Genomic DNA, 20,414 nt, shown 5'->3' with positions numbered 1-20,414 from the left:
CTCTACATGCTTGACAGCAGTAACAATGTAGAATCATGAGATTTAAAGCATCTCGGGCATTTCGGGCCCTTGCTTTTTAAATCCTGCGGCTTGCTATACTGTCATAGGATATTAAACGCTGCCTTTGAGTGTGTGCTAGAGCTCCCATTCTTTATTCCCTCAGCCGTATAAGACAGTTTTTCATAGTTAAAATTCATACCATGGCTATAAAATTGTAACCTGGGGCAAACTTCTAGTCTACATGTCGTCAACCAGTGGAACATTATAATTGAAATGTCATGACAGACAGGGAGAAAAGCATAGAATTTCAATCTCTGCCCTGGCAGGACAGGAGGAAGTTTAATAATGACAAGGAGAACATCAATAAGTGGTAGAGCAAATCTGATGGACACAAACTAGTGACAAGTGTGCAAAAAAGCCTCTCCAGTTCTAACCGTAGAGTTTACATTTGTTAATCTGTGTTACACATCTGTTAAACAGTGTTTCTCTACACTCAGCTGATAGATGAATACCGTGTAATGGCATTAGTAGGAGCATGAGTGGTGTGAAGAGCATGTGGTGTGAAGTGTGGGAGGACAGCATGCTTTACAGTCTTCATAAATATCAGGGTCCCTACGCACGTCCTGATTTTGCCAAGTCCGATGTGTTCCTAGGTCAACATATTTTGTTGACCCTGGAACAACATTTTACTCCAAAAATATATTCTTAACCATATCCCTACACCTAAACCTAACCTTAACCATGAGTAATCCCTAAAATCAGAGGAAATGATAGATGAATGACACTGATGTACAAGCACCAAACACTGATTTTAAGCATAAACTTCACAAAATCTATAAACTGGTTCTTCAAATCTGATTGGTTAATCACAATGTTGTTCCAGGGTCAACAACGATGTTGTCCCAGGAACATGTCTCACTTGGTAAAATCAGGTTAGGCGGGTCCCTACAAGCTGGAGAATTGAATTCCTATGAAGTCTGTAAATTGTATGTCCACCTTTATAACTGTGTACATTCAGAACGAGCTCTAATAGCAGCAGCTCGTGTATGTCTTTATGGGTCTGCAGAAACATCATGGGCACTAAATCTAATGGGGCGAGTTCAGATATCTGAGCCAGCTGGATTAAAATGTTTTTTATTTTTGTAAGTAATAAAATGGGTGTTTTAAATACTGTTAAAACAGTCATATTTGGGTCAGTCTGTCTCATTTTGGTCAGTCCACTTGTACCCTGTGAGGTTTCTTATTTTATTATTATAATTTTTTCACTGACTGTTAGGATCCATTGCAAATGTGCTTATTAAATACAGATTAAATATTAGGTCAAAATTCATTGTGAATGCTAACAGCAATGCTAAATTAAAAGTTTGTTGAATGAGTTTTTGCTACTCTTACATTGGGTTAAATCAAGTTACCCAACTATGGAAACCTATTTTTGCCACATTAAGAAAAGAAAAGAAAGAAAGCTATACAAAAGTGTTATTTTTTGACAAAAAGTCATATCATAAATGTGAAAAAGTACAAATTCTGACATAAAAAGGAATTATGGAAGTCAAACCAAATACAAAGTCATAATTGAGGGGAAAATTCTCCATTAAACTTATTTGTCATAACTATGACTTTGTCACAATAAAGATTCACCAAAGCAGTGGCAGAAATGCTGACCAAGTAAAATACATTTATGTACAGTATAATTTACAGTGTACAGTAAAAAGTATAATCAGCTTTAATACTTTTTAAACATTTTTACAATGAGTTTGAAGTAAAAACAGTAATGCTTAACTGTTAACTGTCTTTGTGATGACCACAATCGGTGAACTTGATTGGCTTGTGTGTCTTATTAATTCATGCATCTTTCTCATGCGTTTTAGACTGTGCTGATTTATTCATGACTGACTGTGTCTCCGTCTTTTTTGTTCTTCAGACTGTGCGCACCATCCGCCGGCGCCGCTGTTATCCCCCGACCTGGAAGCGCTGGGTCTTTTTCTTGTTCCCTGGAACCACCATCGCCACATCAGCGGTGGCCTTATACGCCTTCGTGGAGACGGAGGAGAACTACTTCTACATCCACAGCATCTGGCACATGCTCATCGCCGGGAGCGTGGGCTTCCTTCTGCCGCCTCGTGCCAAACCTGACGTGAAAGTCACTCCCCTAAAGCGGCGGCGAGGCTGCGGCTACCAGCTCTGTGTGAACGAGCACGAGGAGATGGGACTGGTGGACCCAGCGATCATTACCATCAACAGCATATGCACCAGCTGATGATGTTTAGCAACATGGACTTTTATTTGCCTTTCTTCTCCTTCCTTTGGAATATAAAAACATGGAAAACAAAGCCAGAGAACTTACTGATGCACTGTAAATAATTTTGACCGAAACACACACAGACATACACGCGCTCTTGCATATACGTACAAGTTTTTGTCATCGTTATTTGGATTACTATTATCGTTAATATCGTTTGCATTGTTAGTATCTGGGAATGGTTTGTGTCAGTACAGCGATGCACTGTTATTAGTGCATTATTTAAACCGTCTGAGCTGATTGTTCTGCTGCTATTGACAGTGACTGTAAAATTGAAAAATGTGTCATTTAATTTATTCATTGTTTTCTGGCACTCAAATGACCAAATGTTTTATTGTGTTTAGAGGATGCAAAGGAAGAACATTATGTGGATGTATCAAGAGCACTGCTTTTTTTAGTTTCCTTTCTAAACATCTTTTGCACTGAGACACAAAAAAATGTGATACTGTACATTTTTTAAAATATAAGTATAGTTATGATCCAGTCACAACGTGTACATGTATAGTATAGTTGTTTTCAGTGGAATGTCTGATTGTACTTTGGATTGCATTGTATTGCCTTTGCAGCATTATTGATTGTCGATTTATAGAGGGTTTAGGAAAGTGTCCATTGCCAAGACCAGGTTTTAATACGAAACCTCAGATAAATAACCTCATATTTCCTGTTGTATTTACCTAGTGAGGATCAGAGGGAGACATTTTAAAGCTAAAGCAAATAAACGTTTTATTTTTTCTGTATCAAATCATATTCTTTATTTTGCTAGGTGTAAGAAGTGATGTGTTACTTCTTGAAATTGACACACCAGACTGCTGTTATACTCTGATATATTTAAGAGACGAGAAACCACAAACAGGGGCCTCTGGGAACCAAAACCCATTTTTAAATAAATAATGTCCTCCTAACTCCTAACTTCATATCATGTCAACCTTCATATCAACTTCTGTATGTCATTTCTTATGAGGATGTGTGTTTTAAAGTTCAAGGCATATGTGCTTTCATATCACACATCACTCTTAAACAACGTGGAGTTTTTTTTTTTTTTTGTCTTGACACTAGACAATGGTACAATTCATCTGTCATATCTGCCTTTGACTGGGTATGAATCATCTGCCATGCTACTTGTTAATGAATAATTATCAGTATTTTCCTTTGTGCATTCAACATTTGTGCAGTTTGTTGAACAAAGTAGCCCCTTTTAATTGAAAGGACATCCAGTGATTCGAACTGAAGTTAAATCATTGCCCTGATATGGGCAAAGTTGCTGTAAAGAAAAAAAAGAAGAAGATGTACTTTGGTTTACTTAAAATAGTTTTGCAACAGTGATCTATAAACCCTAGTGTGTTCATTGCATATACTGTGTGCCCTCCCACATCCACAGACAAATCAAGGCCTCTCTAAACTTGATCTTGTGTGATTTTGTGGTTTGTGTTGATATTGAGCTTTTTGCCATTTGGCACTATATGCTCATTTCTCCTCACATAACATATTCGCTAAGGCTCTGTCATGAGTCAGTGCAATCTTTTGCAATATTTCAAGTCAAAATGGGAATGGATGAGAGATGTCACACCGAGATGGGGGACACAGTCAGATTGGCTGTGGTTTCTAGATGGTGAGTAGGTAAACGACGTAGGCCTCTGAGCTTATGAAAACCATTTATTTCACTCATTCAAAATCATTTTCGATTCACAAAATGTCCTCTGCCACAATTTGCAGTGTAATTAGGACATGGTATTAAAATTATGATCTAATCCATGCGCTTTCAGTAAATGTCTGAGTATCTGCATTGCAAAGGAAGTGGCTCAGCAGGAGTCTGGACTGACAGCAGCATCGCAAACGGGAGGAGCAGCGTAACGTGTTTTAATTAAAATATGCATATGAATTTGTTTGCAGCCACTGAGGGCAGAATGACAGCACACAAATTAGTCCAATGAACGAGTGACACTTAAGCCTGACACACACTTTGACACATGAAGCATAGTGTTGAACAGGACACGACTAACTCCAAAAAAAACTGTAAAGCATTTTAATGCAATCAATTCAACACACACAGTACGAATAAAGTCATTTTAAACATTTCACAAGTGAAAAACATAAAGTGTAGTGCGTTTCTATTTTACATTTTATTATACATGCATGTTATTCAAGTCTTGCATTTTTGGCATACGTGCATATCATAGTATGTGCATAGAGAAATCAGTGAAACCTGCAGGTTTGCCCCATGTTTTGTGCATTCATTTGTGTGCTGTTATTTCAGTTGTAATGAGAGAGAAAGTAGTGGTTTTAGCAGACATTAAAATCTGTCATCAAACAGAATTGCAAAAAACGATGATCGTAACCTTACAGGTTTCCTTACACTTCCCTTGTCTGCTACTGGTAGAATAAACTGATGGTCCTGCCAAAATCTAATCACATTGGATGAGCCAGTATTACTGTTTTTGGGCTGGTTTTGAACCATACTACAGTAAAGTGTATTATACTGTATACATTATAGTATTTACAACACTTTGTTAATGAATGCTAAAGCATACTGTCGTATAGACAACTGATAAACTGTAATAAATACTGTAGTATCCTTTAGTTTTTACTACAGTAAACTTAAGTCTATTTTACAATATACCCTATAGTTGTAGAAAACGTAGTACAGTATTGGGTAAAGTAATTTGCTTGTATTACTATAACTGTTATATTACCACAGCAACTATAGAATTACCACAACAAATTAATTCAAGTTCTTTACTATAGCATGGTTCAAAAACACTATAGTATTAACTATAAATACATTTTTCAATAAGCTGGGCTAGGAAAAAGTATTTTAAAAGAGAAAATGAACACACTCCAGCATTAAACTATAATGACAGTTTCTGAAACAAAAATGGGAGAGTCTTGATGTATTCTGCTCATAATTCCTGGCTCATAACCCAAACGATGAGAGGAAAAGCAAAAGAACTTAAATCAAAACTGACAGTGCAGCAAATCAGCACAAAGAAGATAGACCACCAGATATTTTTACAATCACAAAATCTGCTTCTGCAGCATTGAGCTCTTTTGCACCAGCACAAAATATTAACCTATTGTACTCTTGAGAAAAAAAAAGAAAAAAAAAAACCTTTATAAATATTTTTCACCAAATTGGTTGTGATTCTGTATAAACTGTCATTCGGACATTTTCATAGGTAGTGTTTATACTCCACTTACAGTTAGGTTTGGGGGTGGCCCTTTCCCCCTAAAAATCATACATTTCCATATATATTTCACATCGTACAAATTCATACAAAACTGTCACTGCATAAAATAGTTATGTTTTCTTATGAGATTTTACAACAACAACAACAAAAAAAGCTTTTTATCCCACAAATCATAAACTCTCACACAAATCGTTAAAATCTCACATGAATTCACATAAATAATCACATAAATCTGACATCAGCAAGTCCAAAAACAAATAACCTTCACATAAACATACTAGTCAAGAATTTAAGAGCAGAATACTACACAAATACATTTGTTGGTAACTGACCTTTTTCAAAAACATTGTTATAAAGCAGCAGTTCTTCTTCTTTCATCAGTTTCATTCAAATCGATTAACCTCTTAGGGTTTGTGTGCACTGCATAAGCTTTGATTCATAAGACAATACAAAAAAAAAAAAAAATCCAAATAATTATATTTCAGAAAGGAATTTGAGAACAAGCTGCTTTTTTAAAAGGAGAGAATGTTAAGGATGTAACTTGACTGGGTGAAAAACAGTATTGCATTTTTTTTTTTTTTTAAATAATCTTACAATAAACACAAAGTACATTCACATTAGTGCTGTCAAACATTAATTTATTATCGCAATTAATCGCAAAAATAAAAGTTTTTGTTTGCATAATGTGTGTGTGTACTGTGTATATTTATTATCTATATATACAGTAAAAACACACACATGCATGTACATATTTAAGAAAGATATGTTACATAACGTAAGTCTTGGAGTATGTGCAATGCTCTTAAAGTGCATAAAGCATTTTTTTACATGTAATTTCTGTCCATATTCATCCACCCCATCTTCAGTTATACTTACACTAGAGGAAAACTAAAATAAATCTCCTGAGTGATGTTTGAGGTAAAGCCATTGAGAATCAGTACGCCACTTGGTAAGTATTGCCCGGATCCCCATGTGCTGTTGAGCGAGGTGGAGATTACTATAAAAATTGCCGTGACTATCAAGGATTCCTACATGTCTATTTGTGGTATTTCATGTGAAAATCTCTCTCTGGTTTGTGTTGAAGAATTCATTCGCCAAATTTAGGAGGGCATTATAAGAGGAAAAGACATTACCGAGATAACTGTGGCTCCTGAAAAGTGAGGTTTTGCTCTCTGACTCGATCTAATTTATTGGATACCATTCTACCTGTGAACTGGTTGGGGGCTTAAAGAATGCTGTATTTCTCCTCTGCCACGATAAGGGGCTCATTGATTTCACTGCCTCTGACCTGAGCAGCAGCAAGGAAAGCCGGTCTTCTCTGCTTCAGATGTGTCTTGAGCCAATTTTACGGCCAGGTTTTTCCGGGAAATGGGAGCTATTTAGGCTGATGCTCAGCAAAAGTTTTGATAGATTCCCGTTGGCAACACGCTCGCCCTCTGATTTCACACAGCCAGTCGTATCGCAGAACAGATCGCACAGTCTTGACTGGAGTATTTTGTCCTTGTGGGTTTCTAAAGCCCTAGAGAGGATTCCATCGATAAGGAAACCCTCTTTAGTGAGTTTCGTAGTGCCCTCGAAAAGTCGACTCCATTCTAATTGCCCATAGTTGGAGTACAGAGGTCGAAGGCCCTGCAATAATGAGGGAGCACCATATGTGGGCAACTTCTGAGAGGTGTCATGTATCGCTTTAAATGATCTTGTAGGGTGATTGTACAAAATTGCAGAAAACACTCCACCTCGAAGAAACGGGAAGCACAAATGAATCATTCAGCAGCCTCAAAGATTTGTTTATGCTTTTAGTAACCCTGTGAAAGGCAAATGCGATGCTAATCAGTCGTAGATGTTTACAACAAACAGTATGCATTTGAGAGTCTAAACTGATCAAATATTCATGTAGGAGTGGTTTTATATTGTTAATTGGCTTTTTCCATGGTTAATTTCTATAACCTTTCATAAACATTATTTTACATCTAAAGAAACATTCTTAAAAACCACTCACTAAAACCATTTGAAATGCATAACACTTCGACCAAAACTTGCTCAAATTAAACATTAAAGCTCAGCTGATTTCAGGAAATTACATCATGCATCAGAAAGAGCTAGAAATCATTGATAAATCTCAAAATCAATTACGAATGTTAATAACAATGGCAGTGTTGTAGTCGAGACCAACTCATCCAAGTCCAAGTCAAGACAAAAACCATGTTTGAGCCAATGCTTATTCTTGACTCCGGCTTAACAGTTTAGTGGTCTGGGTCTTGGCTCAGACCCCAATGTGGTGGTCTCGACTACAACACAGTATTGTACTTTTTGTTTTACAGTTTTTCTTGATTGCTTAAAACACATTTCTTGAAACTATTCCTCATTGTCAAAACAGTAAGCACAAATCCATAACGTCTCACGCAATTCCCCAAATTCTATTTTCAGGTCAAAATGAAGCTCTACACTCAAAACCACTCCTCTTGCTGGAAAACCAAACTTTGCCCTCAGACATCACACACACTACAACAAACCCTTACACACCTGTGAGATAAATTCAAAACAATACTACAAAACCAAAAACAAAAACCAGTAATAAGTTGTTGCTTGTGGTTCTCCCCCTCAATGAACTTTCACATGATGAACATGTGTATACATTTGCACACTTTCTATTCCTATTGCTCCAAAACTGAATGAACTGACTTTGCCTCTTTTATCTTTAGTGTTTCCACATGGGTATCTGTGTGCTAATTGATCTCAAACTATGATGACTTGAGTGAACAATATTAAATTCTAGTGCTTTCTATATGACAACATGGTCTAGGCAATGAGAAATGAAGGGATTTGTATGTAGTTTTGCAGTGACAGTTAAACAAATCGGATTCATTTATAGTTTAAATTTATAGTTAAGGAAATGGTTGTGCTTTTTAATAAATGGCATTATGGTCCTGAAATTTTAGTTCCACAGCCTGGTATAGTGTTTAAGCAATCGAAGCCTGTAATCAACCAAGACTGTGGCACTGAAACCTTTGATTTGTAGAAGTGAAGTGTTGAAAAGTGCATGATACTATTACTGACCTAATCCAGTGGTTTGTGGATGAACAACTCCTAGGCAGAGTAAAGCAGCAATTCCTGCATCGACCACATTCCCTCACTCCCGAAGAAGCTCCTTACCAATACTGGAGCAGTTTGCTGTAAGTCACACAGGACAGGAGACATGTTTGATACATATTTAAGGATTATATGCCACAATACACATATTTGTTAGTATTATAATTACTAATGAAAGGAGTCTTGCCAGAGTCTGTGATGATAGCAGCACTGTGGTAAAGCGATTGACTGTGATCATGAGTGTGACTATCATGATCATCACGATGATCTCCATCTTTGTGGTCATTGTGGACACCATCATCTTGAAGGTGTTCATGGTGGTGTTTGTGGTCTTCATCCTCAGAAATCGTATGTGTCTTGTCAGTGCCTTGATGATTTCACAGGATCAGACACCCCTCAATTTCAGGCCAACAGCCATTCCACTCATAGATCACAAATCCAAAAATTATTCCCAGAAGAATTACATCCCCTGTGACCCTGATACAGGTTCCTTGCTGATTGATGAACAGCCTGTATATTGTAAAAACTATTACAATGTGGAGTCTGCAGGAGCAGTATTCACAAAGCTCAAATATAAAGGAGTTTTTGCTTTTCTGTGATGTTTCTCTGAATCAGTCTGAGTATAATGGTAGCCAGCTTATCACTTTGTTCTTTGTGGCTGATAACAAGAATACTGCACAGCTGGACACCGAAAAGTTCACCCAAAAATGAAAATTCTGTTATATTCATGCTGTTCATATCTGTTCAGACGCATAAAAAACATGCAGCATTTACTTCTTCGGTCTGAATGCAGATGCAAATTGAAATTTTCAAGCATAGATGATGGAAATTTTATAAATTCCAGTCTGTTACTCAAACAAAGTTTTTGAATGAATTCACATGACTTGTACAAGAGCTAGGCTACTTTTATGACACAGTTATCATGGTTCCAGCTTTTTTTTAAACATAACATTTCCCTAAATCATTCCAACCATTTTGTCAACTGTTATTTTGTTATTATATGTATATTTTTTTAGGTTGTTGATTTTAATTTTATTTGTCATGAGATAATTAAAAGTAAATTTTAAGTAAGTATTTATAAAATAAATTGTTAAAGGAAATGAATCACAACTCTTCATTGGAAAGAATATCTATAAGTGAAATAATATAGAGAACATTAAAACAATCTACACTGTCAGCGACACGACGCGGCAAAAACTGAAAGATCCCATTAAAGCTTCTGCATCCGAAAACTCTAAAATCCTGCCATTCCAAGGAAAGAAGGCACAAGGCATGTTTGAATCCAAATTCTGCTTTACTTCCTGTTTCCAGAGGTATCTTCTTTTGATCTAATTTTGAAGGCAGCATAGATGTATCCTTCACTGCCTTTGATATCCCACAATCCTGTGCGTTCCATTCTGTGAAGGTTGAGCTAAAAAAAAAAAGAAGAAGAAAAAATGGCTTCTGAAAGTTGCGTTTGGTGGATAGTTTGTGTGTAAATGTATATTTCTGACCAGCTTTTTGCACTTTTGATGTTCTAGCAAGAAATCAGTATTATAGTAATTAAATATTCATTTAGTTATCAAAAAACTTGTTCTATTTTGTTGTAGATAATATTGTAGGTGTCTTTGTGCAAAAACGCTGCCTGCAAAGTAAATGCCTCAAACAGCAGTGATGCGTCGCGTCTTAAGAAGGCTAGATTGAGCACCTAAATGAAAATAGCATCCACAACATAGGAGAAAATACACTTGACATTACAGCAGATTCTTTTGAAATGACATTTAACTTGCGCAACAGATGTCATGCAAATTTTACTTTAATTTTGCCACTTACAAATGAAAATCTATAGTAATTTCATTGTTCTCATCTTCGGTAGAATAGTTGTCGTTTTCATCTCGCATATTGCTTGCGAGTACTTTATACTGTATTTAACAGTGCTAATTTTTCCTGTGTGCATTTTGGATCTGTCGTTTAAATATTGATTCCAGTAACCTAGAAATCTCCAGTTTCCGGTTTGTCCTGACAGTCAGGCCATGGTAAAAACTGCACAAACCCTGCTGATACACGTCAGAGTTATTGTGTTTCAAGACAACTCACATTAATTTAATTAACCAAAATTTGTCTATATAAACTGTGCGTAGTTCACTGTGCAGTGCAATTAAAAAGAGAAAAATGTCTTACCTAAATAAACTAAATAAATAAACCCAAGACTAGCTAAATGACAAACAAACCCACAATGAGTACAGCAAGTGACAACTAACACAATAGTTTAACACGTATATTATATCAGAAAGGCATAATCTACATTTAAAAAGCTTTGTTTTGCTTTTATTTTATTTATTTATTTCCACAAAGGCTGAGGCTCAGGGTAAAGCAGTGGGGTTGGTCTGTGCTGATGCTCAATGTTCCAGTGACCTGGAAGCGAGCTAAGAGCATAAGCCTCAATATTCCTTTCATAGTAGCCTGTGACTCCAAATCTCCATCTTCAAGGGAATCATGGTGCACGGCTTCCCACCTTATTTACTTTTTGACATTTACTGGAAGGTTTTCAACATGCAGAGAGTAATTGAATATAAAATTCCTGCAGAGATGGTGAGAACCGCTGTCATATCAAGATACAGCGAGAGATTGAGAATCTCAGCAATACTGACCGGCTTAAATGTCACTCATGTGGCTATGACTTTATTTGTTTATATCCTCTGTTCTCTTGGTATCACTTGCCCCCTTCTATTCCACATGTAGCTCTACAGCGGTATTCAGATACACCTTTATCCAGCCCTGAATGTCAGCACATTAGAAGATTGTGAGGCAGGGGGGTTATAAGAAGAAGAAAAAGTAGTTTCCATGGAGTACAATCTCTTTGATCAAATTTATGTGTGCTTGAATAGACTTTGAAGTTAGGTGGTTTGTAAGATAAACTGTCTGGCACCAGCTCCTTTGTGAGTTTTGTCTCTTTTTATATTGCCTGGTGCTTTATTTATTTATTTATTTATAAGAAACTATTTTTATAAGAAAAATAGTTCTCAAGAGGCAAAATTAAAAGGCAAATATATTGTCAACAGATTCAATTAAACTTCTTCATTCGTATTTGTTAATTTGAAACTAATTCCAATATTGTGAACATAAAGTTTGTTTGCATATCATTAATATTCTGCAAAATATTGGAATTTTATTAAGGATCATACTGTATTAAATGCACATTTCTATGCGATTGTCTTGCTTTGGGTTTACATTTTAGCACAGACAATATTTTATTGTAGTCCTTTTGCTATAAGACTTAATTAAGTATCTATAGAAAACCTAAAAATTCAGTTGTAATATAAGTCCAAAGAATGAGGATGTAAATGCAGCATTTCCTTAAAACCACAAGAATCCAGGAACAACAAAACATGACAGCCAGTATGACACATGACAAAAGAAACAAAGACTAAATGCACCAGACAACCTACAAAAAGCTGATAATAAATTGTTGGCACATAAATTAATGAAGGCAACAAAGACATCACTAAGAACACTGACATTTTAAATAAGATATATTTAAAAAAGATGCATGAAAACAATGAAGCAATATTGACCAAACTTGTGACAACAGTATGAATTCCTAACCTCGGACACAGACATTTGCAAATATATATCACCTGTATGACAATAGCTTAGTAGTTATGTTTCATGATTTAAATGAAGTCAGGAAGAAAAAGCGTGAGGGGAATGAATGTGGATCTAATAATAAATAGGCTACTGTCAGAATTTGTAATTGCTTCTGGTCCTTGAAGTCAGGATTCTGTATCCCCTCTTAATTGGATAGACTTGAAGGCCTCCTCAGCAGTTTATCATATCATAGCCCATGGGCAGCCCAGAATGGCCTGTTTAAAGCCCGCGGCTTCGACCTGCTGTTGCTCCTAAAGCTTTGTGATGATGCATTTGGTAAGTCAAGAGGAATAAGCTCCATGCTACTGGTACATATGGGGTATAAGGATTAGAAAATTATTGAGGGGTAAAAGGATTTGGCACGTTTTTTTTTTTTTTTTTTTTTTTGATAACTAAATGTGGTGGCAGCTGTCAAAATGAAAGGGGAGTTTAGCATTTAACAGCACTTTTCAAACTACTAGAGTGATACCACAATATTTGGATTGAGTTCTGGCTATGTTCATGAGAAATTCTAGAGACTCTAAAAATAGAATGCAGATACTTACTGTATAGATACAGACAGACAGACTGTCTAATAATCTAATGCAGTAGAAATAGGGGCCAAATGTAAACATTAGCTTAGACATTTCCTTAGACACTAATGGCATTAGTCAGCTATTTTCCCTTACCACTGTACAACTATTTATCCACTAATATTTGTTTAAATGCAAAAAATTGACAATTGATTTCATCATTTTGGGGAGATACACAAGGAGCTATATTGGCTATATTTGTTTTGTTGTTCAAAATAAGTCACTTATGCTCACCAAGGCTGAATTTATTTGATTGATTTGAAAAACTTTTGGAAACAGAGACGTTGTAAAATATTATTAATTTTTTTTTCTTTTAATATATTGTAATTTATTCCTATGATGGCACAGCTGCATCATATATATTATATTCATTCATTACACACAGACTGATATGTTTCAAATGTTTATTTCTTTTAATTTTGATGTTTATAACTGACAACTAAGGAAAATCCCAAATTCAGTATCTCAGAAAATTTGAATATTGTGAAAATGTTCAATATTGAAGACACCTGGTGCCACACTCTAATCAGCTAATTAACTCAAAACACCTGCAAAGCCTTTTAATGATCTCTCTGTCTAGTTCTGTAGGCTACACAATCATGGGGAAGACTGCTGACTTGACAGTTGTCCAAAAGACGACCACTGACACCTTGCAAAAAGAGGGCAAGACACAAAAGGACACTGTAAAAGAGGCTGGCTGTTCACAGAGCTCTGTGTCCAAGCACATTAATAGAGAGGCGAAGGGAAGGAAAAGGTGTGGTAGAAAAAAAGTGTACAAGCAATAGGGATAAACGCACCCTGGAAAGGACTGTGAAACAAAACGCATTAAAAAATGTGGGGGAGATTCACAAAGAGTGGACTGCAGCTGGAGTCAATACTTCAAGAACCACTACACACAGACGTATGCAAGACATGGGTTTCAGCGGCCTGTTCCTTGTGTCAAGTCACTCTTGAACAGTGCTTCAAAAAGGACTGGACTGCTTTTGTGGTCCAAATTTAAGTTCTCTGATGAAAGTCAGTTTTGCATTTCCTTTGGATATCAGGGTCCCAGAGTCTGGAGGAAGAGAGGAGAGGCACACAATCCACGTTGCTTGAGGTCCAGTGTAACACAAAACACAACACAAAAGTATACCAGGAAGTTTTAGAGCACTTCATGCCTCCTGCTGCTGACCAGCTTTATGGAGATGCAGATTTCAGAAAATCTATGGGGTATTGTGAAGAGGAAGATGCGATACACCAGACCCAAGAATGCAGAAGAGCTGAAGTCCCCTAACACGTGAACGAACAACATGCTTTCATGTGTTTATTCATTCGTCTAGAAGCGTTGTGGCGCACTTTATTTTTATATTTTATTTTTTGGATTTGTGCGCAGTGATGCTTCAAGTCAATCGAACAAACAAACACGTGTTCATATTTGCATCGTTTTGATCGTTCCCTCTAGATCTCACCTTCTCACACGCATCCCCACGATTGGTCGATTATATACAATACCTGCATGTTATTGGCCAAACTGTTATATAACTGAATATAATATACAAGTTTCACTTTTTTAATGGAATTAGGGAAATAAATCAGCTTTTTGATGATATTCTAATTATATGACCAGCACCTGTATATGTATATATATATATATATATATATATATATATATATATATATATATATATATATATATATATATATATATATATATATATATATATAGATAAGGTATATATATATATATATATATATATATATATATATATATATATATATATATATATATATATATATAGATAGATAGATAGATAGATAAGGTATATATATATATATATATATATATATATATATATATATATATATATATATATATATATTATTGAAATACACATTCATGGCAAGCATTTTTATTTAATTTAGTTTATGATTGCTCCCCCCTCAACAGTGGCCCAAATAGTGGGCCATATTGAGCAGGGATGGAGTATAGGTTATGTCCTAGAATTTTCTTTCTTTTTTTCTTTTTCAATTGGGCACCTGTGTTTTCAGTCACAGCACATTTGTAAAGTGCTGACATAGTCCAACCTTCTTTTGCAAAGTACATTTTATTCTGAAACTGACTTTTGTAGAGTCACTAAGAAAATGTCTAGTCTCCCTGTAAAATACCAAACATATTCTGTATCTATATTTCCGTATTTTATGAAGAATCCCATATCAAATGTATTTCAAACCCCCTGATCATTACACCTACATCACAAAGCTTAGTTTTGGCATAATCCCACCCCAGAGCTAATTCTAAACCTTAAAAATCAGATTGTGTAGACCTCTAAGTAGCAGTTAATCACCTTTCATTCTGCAGCTATCAAGATTTCCTCAGAGAGTCATTCAATTTCAAATTTTATTTAGGGAGAGTTCTTTGTCTCAAAGCAATTACTAAATCACACAGAGTTGTCTATCAAAATGTTACTTAGGAATGAAAATTTTTCTACCAGTTTCCCTTAAGGATAATAATCATTTATTGTTGTTTGGATGTTGGATGCTGTTTTCCAATTGAAAGAGAAAGTTTTTGTGCCATTTCAGTAGGAAATAAGATGGCACCTTGGGTTAGAGCCCAACAAGAAGCTGATTTCACTACATGAGAAACATGCTGAAGGATATTGATAAAGTCACCTTGCCCCACACCCCAGCAAAAGAGAACCATAATTAACTTCATGACACACTATGTAACTGTTGAGCATGCCTTGTAGCTGTATGCAATGAAATCAATATTTCTATCCCAGTCTTCACTGCACTTATTTTCGTACTTCATTGACCTTCCTATTGATTCTTAAACTATTTACCTTCAAATGCAACGAATGTGTCTCCACCATAAGAACAAACAATGCCATCTTAACTAGATTAAATAGGAATACAATACTGAGAGTGGGCACAAACTTCTGGAACGATTTGTAACGATTCTCTCAGCTAACAGACTACTAACAATTAATACACAATCAGTGTGAATGATGCTTTGAATATATGTAACACTTGATGAGCAAGACTGTTGTAGTCTGAATCACAGCTTTGACAATTATATTGGCGGTTAGTTTCTTTGTATTTGCCAGCGGAAATTCTTCTATACAAAGCCAACAGCTACACATCAGAGCAACTTACAACATTGGTGTTTTGAACGACACAGTGTATTTAAAAAAATGTGTTATCTGCTAGTCCATCAATCATAATCAATGAAGACCTCAAACAACAAATCAGTGACCAAATCAGTGTATTTAAAAAAATATATGTTGAGTGAATTAATCATTGACAATAATAACTTTGATGGAACAAAATTGATGATAAAAAAACTGTCTCTGAATTAATCAGTGAATCTAAATGGATTGCTTGAGTAAATGAATCAATGATGATCATAATTTGTTTAGTTTCTGAATAAATCAGTGCTTTAGAACAAATCAGTAGAGTGAATGAATCAGTGAGGTTATTTGAACAAAATATTGGATACTTTCCTGCAGATATAATATTATACAATGTATCTTCTTTTAACAAAATCAAAATCTGAAAGAAGAGCATTCATGAGGCCATGTTATTTTCCTTGTTTCCTAAAAGATAACAGTGAATAAATAATCAGCATGAGCAAACAAACAAGGTTTGATACCCAACTGTGATAACTGCCCATTTTCTCTCCATAAATCATTTTCACATTATCAGAGAGCACAGTAAGACCCAGGTGTTCCAGGGAAGAGGGAGAGGGTATAACACATTTCTCATGCTCTTATTCATGCAGCTGCACGAAATAAATGATTGTCCGGTTCTTATCTGGCAGCTCAGTCTGTCAACCACACTTGCTGAGGTGGAGCCAAATGATTTGAGCCTCAGAACTTGACGCCATGATACCTTCACAAAAGAACATGGAGGCTGGTTCAGATTCTGCCTCCACCATCACGAGATTAGACTCCCATCCCACTGCCTGCACCGGGGATCTATGTCACCTATTGTGCTCTTTTGTATAATGTGTAGGTCATTGGAATACTACAATTTGAGAGAACCCTGCAACATTACTACAGTAACAATAACACTGATATGAAGCCTTTTTTCACCTCAATCAATAACTGACATGAAGGATGCAGCCAGTTTCACTTTTCAAATAAAAGGACAAGACAAGACAAGGGCACAAAACAGGTTCACATAATCAGCCACAGACAAAGACAGTGACAGAAAAAGTGAGAATGACCATGAACCAGCAAATACAAGAGTGCAAGAGGAACTATAAATAGGGAGGAAAGCACATGAGGAACAGGTGTACACAATCAAGTAAATAAGGGCAAGACAAGGGCTAAACAAGGGTGCGCAGTAAAGGGAAAAAAGGGGGCAGGACAAGAGAAGCACATGGCCAACATAAACAAAGACAGAGCCATGTGCTCAGACAAAAGACAAACAAAGACACAAAGATGACTTTCTGGGCAGGACCCTAACACCAGCTTTCCAAAGACTCATGCAGCAATTACTTTAAACAGATTATATTCAGCATTAGCTCCTGTCACTCAAACAACAGAGTAGGACGCTACCTATTATCTTCCTCTCACCCTCTTACTGACCCCTGTTGTTAGTATCATGACCTCACCCTATCGGGAAGAATTCTGTGCTGGAATAGCTCTGTTAACATAGTTCACGTCAGACTCTGACAAATGCATTTATCAGCTCTGCGGCAGTGCTCATTTTTCACGGCTTCGCTAATTAGAGCACAAAGGGCAACCATGTCTGCCGCACTGGACACTCAATCAATACAAACTCGCAGTTCACGCCGGCGTAAGAATCCTGGCAGAACTGCAAGTGGAACGGTTATTGTGCTCTGGTTTTTGCTCAGTGTATCAAAACAGTGTAGCCCTTCCTCAACAGCGCTATCATGGGAAAAATTAATAATAATAAATGTAAAACACTCTTTAAGTGCACTATTAAAATGCAGTTTCTTGTAATCCTATTATATCCTTCATCGGTCTCCACATTTTAATATCCCATGAAAGTACTTGAGATATAAAAGGCACTGTACAAATAAAAGTGTTAATCGTAATGGTTTGTTCCACAGGTCAATGCATCAAATATCGATATCAATGCATCAAATGATGAGAGCTTGTTTGGTTTGGTTTGTGGAACATGACCTTCAACAAAACAGGCATCTGTTGAGTGTTAATTTTGTTCCGGCATACTGCCTGGCTCATTGATAAGATGCTACAATTTCAGAGGCTTGTGATATGTGATGTTCATTAAGGGCCTTACAGGTCAATTATGTTTTGAGTCACGATCAGGAGGGGGAGAAAAGCTTTTATCGACGCCGGGCCATTAAAAGGAAAGTGATCCATGGCACCCTGTGGCATTTTTTTTCCTCTGCTAGCCACTTCCCATTTTCTCTAATTCCTCTAATGGTTAATCTTTCAGAGCCAAGGAGAACACAGTTTTCCCCTTGCAATTAAACTCTCTATGTCTTTCCTCACTAAAAATGCTTCGGTAAGGCCTACAATAGGAAAGTGCACCTTATAGAGAATGCAAGGCTTTTCAACATATTTGCAGGGGGTGAATATGTGTCGATGATGAAAGACTTCTTTGCCTTAAAGGAAATGGAGTCGTACTGGGGTAAACTTGAACTGATGTGTTGCTGATGAAGCATTCCCACACACAGTCGGCCCAGCAGCTGAGGATTGTAAATGCATTAGGTTTGTATAGTGGAAAGTGTGTTTCAGTCATATTACCAAGAATATTCATGGCTTAATTTCATGCATGTCAACTAAAGCAATTTACAACTGCAAATGAGTGTGCCTGAAATTTTAGCCATTATTTATGGCTGCAGCAAACAGGAAAATCATTAAAAGAAATTTTGACTTTGAAAAAAGTGTAATGCTGACTGGTGTTAAACCTCAAAACAGTAATGGTGAAAGAAAAAAAGGTTTCTTCTATTTAATGTTTTATTATATATAAGTAGCCTTTTTTTGCCTTATTTTTTGTCCAGATTATTATTATTGTTGGTACGTATACCATACATTTAAGTATATATAATGTTTTGTATTTGAAATGACATAAAATAACATATAACAGATTTTTGAAAATAAATAAATAAATACAAATTTAATGTTTTTTAAATCGTTTTATGAATGTACAGTAAGTCATGAAAATATTCAAAGCAAAGCAAAACAATATAATTGTAATCAATTGGAAGACACAAAGTACAAAAGATAACGTATACTTGTTAACGGGGAAAACTTTAAAGATTTGCCAAGTTATATTAGGACCTCTGTGAGTTTGCTGTGAGCTGGTCTGATGTGAACAGTCTCCATCACTCATCTGTGAAAGGCACAGGCCACAAAAAGAGCAGCCACGGGGTTTGCACTTGACAGAGTAGCTTGTGCAAAATGCATTGGCCTGTCAGCTTGTCTCCCTTTAGTCCTCATTTATTGAAACCTGGGCTATGATGCACAAATGTGATGCATTCGTATCCAACAGTCATTGTCCTTCAACACTCATAAAATCTATATGAAATATTAAAAAGCAAATCTTTATATTTTGCCTTGTGCACATTCAATCAATCATTGGGGTGTTGTGAGACTTGAGAGGTTAATTAGGCCATTTCATAGCTTTCGCTCGCAGGAGATCACTCTGTTGACATCACCAGTGTGGGAAAACACACCGCACATAATCTGTCTGTCTGTTTAGTCAATAACACAAGTCTATTTTAAAATGTGTTTAATTTGACATGCTGTCAGCTGCCTGACCTTGAAACCATTGTTTGGTTAAAAGCAGCTGTTCACATACAGCAGAAAATAGGCATTTTTAGCTACTAATCAAAACGTCATAATATTCAATATGGTAGACCCCACATATCTGCATTAAACACACTGGATTAAGTATAAGACTTTTAATCAACTGTAATTAAAAAAGTGTCTCACTCTTCACCTAATGTGATGTAGAGGCCACTGGACCAGCCAGAAAATCAATTAACAAATTATAATTCATCACTTTGAGTTAGGGGCAAAAGTAGATTTCGAACACATCAGCTGCGTCATTCTGTAGCCATCAGTAATGGCCAAATTAAAAATAATGATGGCCTGCTCACATCTGAGTCAAGTGGTAATATTGCTTCTTAAAGAATTCCACTGATGTGTGACAATCAAAGTCATCTTAACTTGGTACATTAATTTTTCAGTTCATCAGCCTTCCCTGTACTGAATCTAATATGATCCCTATATATGTACAGTGGCCCAAAAATGTTTAGACACTTTAAACTGTATAAATACCAATCCATCAGAATGTAAAAAATCCAAGCAAGTGACAAATATATTAATATTAATTAACATATTAACACCTTTGTAAATTTGGGGGGAACTGACATGCATGCACTAAAAACCAATGGGATACCATGCAGCTGTTTTTTTTTTTTTTTTTCTAATTTACAGAGCCAGTGTTACAGTAGATTTCATAGTCTGTCCTGTCAAGACTGCTGTAGAAAAGACGATGGTTTGAGCAGGATGTGATTATGATTAGTTTCATTACTCTAGATTTCAAAGCAATTGCATTTCATTCTCAAAAAAGTTCCCACAGTGGGGCTTTCAAACTGCTCTCATTACCAGCACACCAACAGTAATGCAATAGCAAGTATATTTCAAGCCTGTCTCATTGGTG

The 20,414-nt window shown here is 36.1% G+C and overlaps 1 protein-coding gene and 1 pseudogene across 1 annotated transcript in view; one reads left to right on the top strand and one right to left on the bottom strand.

Moving 5' to 3' along the window:
• LOC127958831 (transmembrane protein 8B-like) overlaps positions 1-3,041 on the top strand; it is a 119,449-nt gene extending 116,408 nt beyond the window's left edge. Inside the window, exon 13 of the mRNA XM_052557839.1 lies at positions 1,922-3,041. Within this exon, the coding sequence (XP_052413799.1) occupies positions 1,922-2,257 (336 nt within the window). The 3' untranslated portion in view covers positions 2,258-3,041. The remainder of the gene's footprint in view (positions 1-1,921) is intronic.
• Positions 3,042-6,334: 3,293 nt separating this feature from the next.
• LOC127958188 (glutathione hydrolase 6-like) lies at positions 6,335-16,686 on the bottom strand (annotated as a pseudogene).
• Between the last annotated feature and the right edge of the window lie 3,728 nt (positions 16,687-20,414).

Source organism: Carassius gibelio, chromosome B5 (assembly GCF_023724105.1).
Source record: "Carassius gibelio isolate Cgi1373 ecotype wild population from Czech Republic chromosome B5, carGib1.2-hapl.c, whole genome shotgun sequence".
NCBI lineage: Eukaryota > Metazoa > Chordata > Actinopteri > Cypriniformes > Cyprinidae > Carassius > Carassius gibelio.
Note: the sequence above shows the minus strand (reverse complement) of the source record. Positions and strands in the feature narration are given on the sequence as shown.